Genomic DNA, 12,165 nt, shown 5'->3' on the forward strand with positions numbered 1-12,165 from the left:
ACCTCAAGTGTACTTTAACCGTGCACGGTGTCCGCTGCGGACAGTGACATTAGCTGCGCCACATCTTCTGTGTAACGTGTGCGCATCCCAAAAATATCTGTGACATACATTGTACTTTTTCAATAGACGGTGTCCGCTTCTGACAGTGACATAACCAGTGCCACATCTGCAGTGTAACGTGTGCGCAGAATTTTTATTATCTGTGACATCCAGTGTCCTTTTCTAATAGACGATGTCTGCTGCGGACAGTGACATTACCTGAGCCACATCTGCAGTGCAACATGTGCGCTGAAAAAAAAATTATATGACATACAGTGTACTTTTTTGCGTAGACGCTGTGGACAGTGACATTACCAGTGGTACCTCTCCTGTATAACGTTTCTTCATCCTAAATACCTGTGACATTCCCTGTAATTTTTTATTATCTGCTGGTGACAGCATTGACATTATCTGCAGGATAAATATGGGGGGTTCAGCCCGCACAACCCTATGCAGGTGCACATTGCTATGGCAAAATACAGATACAAACGCAAAAACACAAATGCAATTGCACTCTGCAAACCAGAACTCTGCCCTGCCTTTATGCTGGATGTTGAATAAGGCATTGGTGTACATTTTGGCCAAAGCGTAATAAGCCACTCACCACGTCAAGGTCGCATTCATGAGTGGTCCCTAACACTAGTTCAATGCCTTATTCAACATCCAGCATAAAGGCAGGGCAGAGTGCTGGTTTGCAGAGTGTGATTGCATTTGTGTTTTTGCGTTTGTATCTGTATTTCGCCATAGCAATGTGCACCTGCATAGGGTTGTGCGGGCTGAACCCCCCCATACTTTTTTTCTTTGTAGAATATATTGGAGGCGTGGCGATCTCCAAGCGGTCATGCACACCTGACAAGGTAGTCTGCCCTGGAGGCTGGTTTTAAAGTCAGTATAAAACTGAGTCTGCTTATATAGCACCTACCAGTAGCCATTTGGCTTCAGGAGAAGTATATAGTGGGCTCAGCATGCATGTTGGTACTTGCATCCCTGGACCCGATGAAAGCTGTAATGGCACCGGACGGGGTTAAAAGCAGAGTGTGCTTGGCGTGCATGCTGTACCTGCGCTCCCTGGACGTTGTGTGGCTGTCGTGGCCCATAACAGGTAGGAACTAGTGTTAGGGACCACTCATTAAGGCGACCTTGACGTGGTGAGTGGCTTACTACACTTTGGCCAAAATGTACACCAATGCCTTATTCATCATCCAGCATAAAGGCAGGGCAGAGTGCTGGTTTGCAGAGTGCGATTGCATTTGGGTTTTTGCGTTATTATCTGCGGGATATCTCCTGTGTGACGTTTCCACATCCCAAATACCTTTTTAAATTTGTTTGCACATACACTTCCAAATCCTACGCTATTGTATGTGTGACAGACTTTCAATCATATATAACATTTAATATGAAGAAGGGGAGCAGTAAGGGATGGGGAGGTGGCCATGATTCTGATGGTGCATGCAGAGGCCATGGCCCTGGGCACGGATAAACAGTGCCAGCTGCCAGGGCACAAGAAAAATAATCATCCACAATACCTAGCTTCATGTCCCAGTTTGCAGGGCGGTGTAGGACACCACTCTTGAAGTCAGACCAGTGCGACCAGGTGGTCAGTTGGATTGCAGCAGATAATTCTTCCAGTCGGTTAAGCACCACCCTGTCTTCCACCAAGTCCAGTCTCAGTAGCCAGGAGTATGTTCAACCCAATCCTCACCCTGATCCTCCTTCCTCTCACTATGGAGAGTCTGGGCAAACAAGTGATCCCACACTCGGATATTCCGAGGAGCTCTTTTCAGCACCATTCTTTCATTTGGGCCTCTCAACAAGCATGCTTGAAGAGGGACATGAGATCTTGTGCCCTGATTCCCAAATTATTGAGCATCCACAGTCACAAGAAGATGATGGTGGGGAATGACGATTAGTGTTTCATGAGGAGGAGGATGATGATGATGAGACACAGTTGCCAATAAGTCAAAAGCAATTAGTATCTCAAGAGGTTGATGATGAGGATGAGACACAGTTGTTGCAAGGTCAAAAAGTCAGAAGGATGAGCAGAGTGAGGAAGTGGAAGAGGAGGTGGTGGATGATGAAGTCACTGACCCAATCTGGGAAGGTGGCAAGCTGAGCGAGGACAGCGGTACAGGGATCTGCAGCAGCACAACAGGCTGGAAGAGGCAGTGGGGTGGCAAATAGTGATGGACAAACATCAGCCGGGACAATTTGCGAATGCGAATGCGCATTTGCGATCAAATGTTTGTGAACCGTGCGTTCGTAGCTGGCCCCATTCACTTTAATGACAGGCGAAACTGAAAAACCTTCAGGTCCTATTTGCAGCCAGCAAACATTTACTAAAAGTACACAAATAGTCCCACAACGTGGACAGTGATATACCAGAGGGGGATCATTGGCAAAAATTCCCACAAAAAATATGTATTTTAATCAGGGGCCATTTTTATGCATCTCTCTGAAACTCTTAAAAATGTGCCCTGAAGGAGCCTAGAAAATTTATATTTCCTATTGTTTGATGTATACAAATGTGCAGCACTCTAAGTTTTTGTATCCTGCAGAGTCCATAAAAAAATGCAAACGTTAACGTTAATTTTTTTTCTACTATGGAACTGTATGGTAAACGGACGCCACTGTACGGCATCAGTCTGAGGCATCTGTTAACGCATACATTTTTGGTATACATTAAATAGGATGTGAACCGAGCCCTAGTGTCAGAATAAGCACCAGTACACAGCGCTACTGAAAGAGCGCTACCTGGTCTTGGTGGTCAGGGATGAGGACTGTGTTTACCAAGGATCATTTTCTACTGGGAAATACAGGGCACAGTATAATACACTAGAATCTATATAATATAAAGATATTAGCCCTACCCCCGAATAATAATACAATTGGGTGGTCATTTATCATATAGAAATACATCTATGTTTCTGACACAGATTGTGGCGCAAAGGTCCTTAGCACCGCAATCTGCATATTTTTCCCGCTAATGCAAGGCCAAAAAAAGGATGGCGTGGGCAGGGAAAGGGATACAGTTATGGCCATCCAGTTATTTGATACCACCGCCATACATTGACCGGATAACACCTCTGTTCAGTGACCGGATAACACCGCCATACCGTGACTGGATAAAAGGGTATAAGAGGGCACAGTACAGGGAATGACTAAGGGCACTGCACAGGGTGTGATAAGAGGGCACAATGCAGGGTATAAGGGGGCACAGTACGGGGTGAGAGGCACAGTACAGGGTGGAATTGGAAGCAGTAAAGCGCCCTTGCTCCTGCTCATCGCCCAAAAGAATTTCGTACACGGCCTCCTCCCCCCAGACACGGACGTCCCCGAAAAGCTTAAAGCCTGCAATCTGTATTTTGTGGACGCAGGTATATGGAAAACCTCTATCACTATTTTGTGGGAGTTGATATATGACAGGCCTCAATCAGTTGTTAGCTGAAGCTGGTATATCACTCTCAAGCAGTCATTTTGTGGACGTAGGAATATGAAAAACCTCAATCACTATTTTGTGGAAGCTGATAGATCGCAGCCCTCAATCAGTATTTTCTGGAAGCATACAAATGCACTATAATATACTTTCTATGTTAGAAAGTATATTGTAAGTATATCACACCCCTCTGTGTATCACACCTATCGATAGCACAACCTTACCAGTCCTTAAAAGGACTTTTGTGGCCCTAGTAGCTCGCGTTTGGTGTCCCTAAGTTCCTAACAGCCTGTCCCTGCTCCAAAATGCAACCTCTCCCTACACTGGCAAAACACATCATGTAAAATTGCTGCCAGATCGGGTTCTGTTATAGGGTTGTGGTTGTGTCCATGTGCTGAAACATCTCAATTGGCTGTCCTGTCCCACCTGATGGATGTGTCATGGGTCAAAGTTCGGCACAATGCAAAAGAATATGGCGCGCGCGGACATCGGCATATGCTTGCATGTTCGGTGGATATCGAACTGGCAAAGTTCGCTGCAAACTGACCGCCGGGCGAACCGCAAGGCCATCACTAGTGGCAAAAGGAAGAAGGCGGGCCACACCAAACAGGCCCGCAGCTGTTCCCCAGAGCACACCCTTGCGGAAATCTCTCTTGCCAAGGGGTAGGTGTTCCACAGTATGGCGCTTTTTTGAGGAAAGTGAGGATGACAAAAGAATTGTAATTTGCAACCAAAAATTAGCAGGGGCATGAACACTAGCAACCTCACCACCACCAGCATGATCTGCCACATGGCATCAAATCACCTTAATAGGTGGGGCAAACACCTGGGTCCACAATCTGTGTCTGCGGGTCACACCACTGCCTCCTCTTCCCCTGTGTTACGTTCTGGTCAATCCCCTGTCGAAGGAGCAGGCCCGGATGACTCCCGCCCTGCACCTGGACCATCGCAAGCACCATCAGCGACCACATCCACTTCTGTGTCCAAGCGCAGCATACAAATGTCCTTACCCCTGGCATTTGAACACAAACGCAAATACCCAGCCACCCACCCACAAGCCATAGCACTAAATGTGCAGCTTTCCAAATTACTGGCCCTTGAAATGTTGCCATTTAGGCTTGTGGACACTGAGGCCTTCTGCAGACTGATGTCGGTGGCCGTCCATTGTTACGCAGTACCCAGCCGCCAGTATTTTTCTCAGTGTGCCATGCCCGCCTTACACCAGCATGTGTCCCGTAACATCACCCGTGCCCCGACAAACGCAGTTACTGGGAAGGTCCACTTAACCACGGATAAATGGACAAGTGTTTTCGCCAGGGATGCTACATTTCCCTGACGGCGCACTGGGCGAACGTTTTGGAGCCTGGGAGTGAGTCATACCCTGGGATGGCACAGGTGCTACCAATGCCAAAGATTGCGGGTCCTAATTCCATCAGGGTTTCTGCCACCACCTACGTTAGTAGCTTCAACCACCACTTCTCCTCCTCCGCCTCCTCCTCCACTTCCACCCCAGAATTATGCTTTTGCAGCACCAGTGAGCTATCAGTCGATAGCTGGAAGCAGTGTAGCACTGCAGTGGGGAATCGTCAACAGGCCGTCCTTAAGATGATCTGCTTAGAGGACAAACAGCACACCTTTGGCAGGGTATAAGGGACCAGACCGAGCTGTGGCTCTCTCCACTCAACCTACAACCAGGCATGGTTGTGTCTGATAATGGCAGTAACTTGGTTGCAGCTCTGGAGTTTGGGAATCTCACACACATCCCATGCCTAGCTCACGTCTTTAACTTAGTGGTTCAGCGGTTTCTCAAAGCCTGACCCAATTTGCCTGAGCTACTGGTTAAGGTGCGCCACGTGTGTGCCCATTTCCGCAAGTCATCAACAGCTTCAGCTGGTCTGTCAACACTGCAGCAGTGCTTACAATTGCCAGCTCACCGAATGTTGTGCGCCGTGAGCATGTGCTGGAACTCGACGTTTCACATGTTGCCCAGGCTTTGTGAGCAGCAGAGGGCAATAGTGGAATACCAGCTGCAACATGGTCGTCACCTTTCCAGTCAGATTCCGCTCTTCACAAGCGAGGAGTGGGCATGGATGTCAGAGTCTGACGCTTTGCATGTGGAAGAGGTGGAAATGGGGGAGGACATTACATAGGGTGATAGCCAGACCACTCTCAGTTTGTCTTCCCAGCGCAAATTGGATGATGATGATGAGGAGGAGGAGGAGCAGGAGACGGTTGCCTCCGCTACAGAGGGTAGTACCCATAGCAGGTTTATTCTATCTGTTCAGCGTGGATGGGCAGAAGAGGAGGAAGAGGATAAGAAGATTGAGAGTCATCCTCCTGATGACGACAGCGAAGTCTTGCCTGTTGGGACTCTGGCACACATGGCTGACTTTATGTTAGGCTGCCTTTCCCGTGACCTACGCATTTTACGGATTTTTGACAACACCGATTACTGGTTGTTCACCCTTCTCGACCCCCGCTACAAAGAGAACTTCTCATCTCTCATTTCTGTGGCGGAGAGGATCAGCATAATTGTGCAATACCAGAAGGTCCTTGTGGAAAAATTGCTCCTAAAATTTCCAGCTGACAACGATGGCGGAAGAGTACATAGTACCTTGGACAACCGAGGAGGGGAGATGAGGGGAACACACAGCAGATCCAACAGAGGCAGGGCAACACTCTCCAAGACCTGGGACACTTTCATGACACCACGCCAGCACCCTCATCCTAATGCGCTGCCTAGTGTCACAAGGAGGGAAAAGTTTTGGAAGATGGTGAAGGAGTACGTAGCAGACCTCAATGATCCCTCTGTGCCTTATAACTATTGGCTGTCCTAGCTGGACACGTGGCACGAACTGGCGCTCTACGCCTTAGAGGTGCTAGCCTGCCCTGCCAACAGTGTTTTGCCAGAGCGGGTATTTAGTGCTGTTGGGGGCATAATAACTGATAAGCACATCCGCCTGTCAACTGAAAATGCTGACAGGTTGACTCTTATCAAAATGAACAAGGCCTCGATTTCCCTTACGTCTCTACTCCACGATAGAAAAGCGACTGAACATAAAGGCACTTTAAATGTGGCTTTTATGGTGTATTGAATACACAAAAAGGGTATTTGGTTCAATCTTTCTTTTCTCGTCCTCCTCCTCTTCCATCATATCAACATGCTTATTAGTCTGCCCTCACTCCTAATGTTGTAGATGGTCAGCTCACCAGCAGGCCCTCACCTACAATCGTTTAGAGGGTCAGCTCACCTGCAGGCCCTCGCATGTAATGTTTTAGAGAGTCAGATCACCAGCTGGCCCTTACCTACAATCTTTTAGAGGGTCAGCTAACCTGCAGGACCTCGCATATAATGTTTTAGAGGGTCAGCTCACCAGCAGGCCCTCAACAATAAGGTTTTACAGGGTTAGCTCACCAGCAGGCCCTCACCTACAATCTTTTAGAGGGCCAGCTCACCACTAGGCCCTCACATATAATGTTTTTGAGGGTCAGTTCACCAGCAGGCCCTCAACCATAATGTTTTACAGGGTCAGCTCACCAGCAGGCCCTCACATATAAAGTTTTAGAGGGTCAGCTAACCAGCAGGCCTTCACATATAATGTTTTTGAGGGTCAGCTCACTAGCAGGCCCTCAACCATAATGTTTTACAGGGTCAGCTCACCAGCAGGTCCTCGCCCATAATTTTTTCAATGATTAGCTAAGCAGCAGGCACTCGCCCATAATTTTTCCAATGGTCAGCCCAGCAGCAGGCACTCGCCCATAATGTTTTATGTAGTCAGCTCTGCAGCAGACCCTCACCCCTAATGTTTTAGATGGTCAGTTCAGCAGCAGGCCCTCACGCGTAATGTTTTAGAGGGCCACCAGCAGGCCATCAATCATAATTTTTCAAGTCTGTACGATGCTCTCCTTTATGTGTAATAAAGGGTGTATTGGAGTGCCGGTTCCTTGTAATTTTTGGAAGCCCTTTCACTTAGTGCATAGGCTTTATGAGTGTAGGAGTCCCACTACCTGAACAATTGTACCACAATGTGAATGAGGCCCTCCTTTATGTGATATACAGGTTGTATCGGAGTGCCTCTTCCTTGTAATTTTTGGCAGCACTTGCACTTTATATACAAGTAAATGTACAGGAAAGAATGTTTCCTAACATTTTCTCCTCTAAAATCGATTTTATCTTCGGTTTTGTGCGTATTATTGTCAGTCTGTAAAAGTGGCGTACTACTCGGACAACATCGTTCCCAGCAGCGACCTGGACATCCTCTCCATGCTGTTCCTGAACCATTTTGGTGGTGTTTCCATCAATTTATGACCTTTTTCTATGAACCAGACACCCTCCCCTCTTCAGAGCAGTTGGTGCTTGGTTTAATGCTCGGGTTCTTCCATTGACTTCCATCCGAAGGTGTTCGACCTGAGCACCCGAACACCTGAGCACTTTGGTGCTCGATCAACACTACTCCTTATGAAAAAGCACTGATTGAATAGTTTGAAGCTACCATCAGGGGAATATCTTTCCCAGAAAGCCAGAGAGACATTGCTTGGCCTATAATACTCCGCACATATACTACGCATACTAGGCACTCTCTGAACTGAGAAAGAGTACCCCCCAGACAACGCTAATATATTGGCTAGAAGCCAAGAGTTGCATACTAGGCACTTTCTCCATATACTATTTTGGGAAGTATGACCATATGATAATTTCAAATGCTATTACATTTTCTTTCATTTCTGAAAGTTTTGAAAAATAAAGGCAAAATATTTTAACAAAAATTTACCACTATCATAATGTATAAAGTCATTGTCACAAACTCACCCGTCCGGGTTCCAATTGAGCGATCTCCGGCTTCGGCGAGTCCACGCTGGGAAAGACGCACTGCTGAGTCACGTCCCCTGGTGTAGCAACATTATCCTTAGTAACAGGATGGAATGCTCTATTTCTCCCTGCAGTGAGCATGTGCTGGAGTAGATTAGCAGTGGGCTGATTACTCAGCGTATTGGATTGCTGACCCCTGCTTGTCTTCTCACTACTCTCTGTCTCTCGTTTGGTACTTCATAGCCTGTCTGGTTCTTTTCCGTTTACATAAAACCCTGTTTTGTGTTGTTTTGTATCTTGGTGTTTGTCTGTCTCTGCACATAGATAGCGCAGGAGCTGTTGACCAGTTACGGTCTTGCTACCTAGGGCTTGTAATGAAGTAAGTAGGGAAAACAGTCTGGGTTCTAGGTCAGGGCTCACTGTCCATGTCTGCCTCTACCCATAGGCATTACAGTCATGAAAAAAATTCTCAAAATTCTTTTTTTCATAAGTAATAGCATTCCAAAGTTATACCACATACATTGACATATGTTGAATTTTCAAAATGGAAGTCCACTTAAAGCCACAAAACCGAAAAAAGACAAAAGGTTTTGGTAATTATATAACAAGTGTCTATATACAGTATCTGTCCCTGCATATATCACAACCACAGTATCCACCTTACTTATTAGAATGTTAGTTGCCCTTAATAGTTCATGCAATGCAGCCAATGCATATGACCAAAACTCTGTCCACCTAAAGTGCCCAATGGAAGAGCAATGGGCGTCCTCCCCCCAGGGCCCTCTATATAATGCACCCCAGGTGTAGGAAATGCTGAGTGGTACAATGCGGCCTATTTGTTTCTTTTTGTGTGTCACAGTGCTCCTACCTGGAGACCGCTGGACTCCAGGCTTTGGCTCCAAAGCAATAAATAGGGGGAATAATTAAGGAATAAAAGAATAACTTGAGTCCAGACTTTGAGATGAAGTTTAATGGCAGCTTTACTTAAATAAACGTTCTCCAAAAAGGTTTACAGGCTTTGTCTTGGTTTGCATGAAACTGGCAGGCAAACTCCACTTTCCTACATCTGTTTCTTTCTGAATCTGCTGTATGACATGAGGTTAGACCATTAGAGATAGTAGCAGGGTGTAGTAGTGGCAACACCACTCGGGGTGTTACAGAAGCACAATGTTGTGAGTAAAATCAAGGTATAAAAAAAAAATCATATGCAGGAGCGCATAAATCTGAACTAAAGGTAGAAACACTAATGCAAGAACTCATTTAAAAGGCAGAGAACTTTTTTTGTTCCTGAGCTTCTTAAAGGCCTGCTTAATGTCTCTATTACTCAGACTGTAGATCATAGGATTGAGGAGCGGAGTCACTACAGTGTAGAACAGGGAGATGATTTTCTTTACACTTCCCTTATTTGGAAATAGATAGATGCAAATGATGGATCCATAATATAAAGACACCACGGCCAGGTGAGAGCTGCAGGTGGAGAACGTCTTCTGCCTCCCGGTCACAGATGGAATCTTCAATACGGTGACAATTATATAAATATATGAGACCAGAATCACAATAAATGGAGAAAGTGCATATGGTACGGCCAATATCATGTCTTCTAGTTTCAGAAAAAAAGTGTCTGAGCAGGAAAGTTCAAGTAAAGGATCTAAATCACAAAAGAAATGGTCAATGACGTTTGCCCCACAGAACTGCAATTGACTCATGGTTATCGAAAAAGTCAGTGTAACTGCAAGCATTATTACCCAACACAAGAGAACGGCTTTTACACAAAATGTGAGGTCCATAACGGAGGTATAATGTAGAGGGTTGCAGATAGCCTGATACCGGTCATAGGACATTACGCTCAGGAGAAGACATTCCAATGATTCTGAGGCTGAAAAAAAATAAAATTGAGTTAAACATCCGACAAAAGGCACAAAACTTCCTTCATACAACACAATGTGGAGCATGTTGGGAACGATGGTGGTGGTGAGGAGAATATCTGTGAAGGAGAGCTGTGTGAGGAAGAAGTACATGGGAGAGTGGAGAGATCTGCTGGAGGACACCACCAGAATGATGAGGAGGTTTCCACATACAGTCACACAGAAGATGATCAGAAGCAGGAGAAAGAAACAGATCCTAATTTTTTTTAAATTCTGAAATCCCAAGAGCAGAATCTCTGTCACTATGCTGGAATTGTTGTGTGGCATTTTCAGGGAGATTTCCCCCCACCCCAAAAAAAATAATATAATTATGATAAAAAAATGCAATTTTTCAGGTCACAATTATAGGGTTTCTCTCTTGTAATCACACTTGAGGATGATGAGGCTCACTATCCCGTATTGTATTATAGTTGTTGGATATCAATGTGATTCTGTAATATTTGAACTAAAATTCTTCAGCTAAAACTCCTGTAGAAGTTACAAGGACATTCTATAAATAATGCACCCAACTTGAATTATCTTTCCTTCAGTCAGAAACTGAAGCTGTCTTTTAAAAATAATTTTAAAAAGGTAAAAATCTGTCAGAAAAATATAAAATCAATGATAATAAAATATTATATACAGCAATATACATTACAGAAGATAATGCCTTCACATAATGTAAATAAAATTCCGGTATCTGTTCTTTCCTTTGAAATATAATCTCTGCAAAATTCTTCGGTTCGTGTCTGACAGAAGCGCGGTATGAAGCTTCACTTGTTTAGGGAAATGAAGGATCCGGATGATTTTGTGTGTAAAAGAGCAAAATAATTTCTTCTGGTCTGAGATACAAACAAGACATAAGATCATTACTAGCTGCTCCTTTTATAGATGAAACACTACAAAACACTGGCGAAGGAACGCTGGGGAGATTTCACTAATGGTCTCTGGTGGAAACACTCACATCTTTAACATTTGGCTTCATAGTTTTGAAAAGATGAATCTAAAAATTTTTTTTTTAATTCCCCCTAACTACCCAGCACGGCCTCACCGAAGCTGGGGATCGCTCGACTGCAGCCCGGACAGGTGAGTTTGTGACAATGACATTGTACATTATGATAGTGGTACATTTTTGTTAATATGTTTTGTCTTTATTTTTCAAAACATTCAAAAATTGCAGAAAATGAAATAACATTTTTAATTATGATATGTTCATACCTCACAAAATAGTATATGGAGAAGGTGCCTAGTATGCTACTCTTGGTTTCTGGCCTGCTCGCTGACACTCTGTTCTGGCTCTTCGGCATTTCTATAACATCTGAGTGTTCAATCCCATATATTGGGTAAAAGTGAAAATCAATATATATACAAATTTCACTGAATCTGCACAGTTTTATTGTCTGCGCTAGAAACCGTTTATCGCAGCGCATTGCATTTCAATACCGTCTGAGTGCTTCAATCCCATATATTGGGAAAAAGTGAAAATCAATATGCAGTCCTGATCAAAAGTTTAAGACTAGAGTTGAGCGAACACCTGGATGTTCGGGTTCGAGAAGTTCGGCCGAACATCCCGGAAATGTTCGGGTTCGGGATCCGAACCCGATCCGAACTTCGTCCCGAACCCGAACCCCATTGAAGTCAATGGGGACCCGAACTTTTCGGCACTAAAAAGGCTGTAAAACAGCCCAGGAAAGAGCTAGAGGGCTGCAAAAGGCAGCAACATGTAGGTAAATCCCCTGCAAACAAATGTGGATAGGGAAATGAATTAAAATAAAAATTAAATAAATAAAAATTAACCAAAATCAATTGGAGAGAGGTTCCATAGCAGAGAATCTGGCTTCCCGTCACCCACCACTGGAACAGTCCATTCTCAGATATTTAGGCCCCGGCACCCAGGCAGAGGAGAGAGGTCCCGTAACAGAGAATCTGTCTTCATGTCAGCAGAGAATTAGTCTGCATGTCATAGCAGAGAATGAGGC

The 12,165-nt window shown here is 44.9% G+C and overlaps 1 protein-coding gene across 1 annotated transcript; it reads right to left on the reverse strand.

Moving 5' to 3' along the window:
- Positions 1 to 9,538: 9,538 nt before the first annotated feature.
- LOC122929213 (olfactory receptor 11L1-like) lies at positions 9,539 to 10,474 on the reverse strand. Its single transcript, XM_044282717.1, has one exon. It carries the CDS (start codon positions 10,472 to 10,474, stop codon positions 9,539 to 9,541), a length of 936 nt encoding a protein of 311 aa, XP_044138652.1.
- Between the last annotated feature and the right edge of the window lie 1,691 nt (positions 10,475 to 12,165).

This window comes from Bufo gargarizans, chromosome 2, assembly GCF_014858855.1.
Source record: "Bufo gargarizans isolate SCDJY-AF-19 chromosome 2, ASM1485885v1, whole genome shotgun sequence".
Taxonomy (NCBI): Eukaryota; Metazoa; Chordata; class Amphibia; order Anura; family Bufonidae; genus Bufo; species Bufo gargarizans.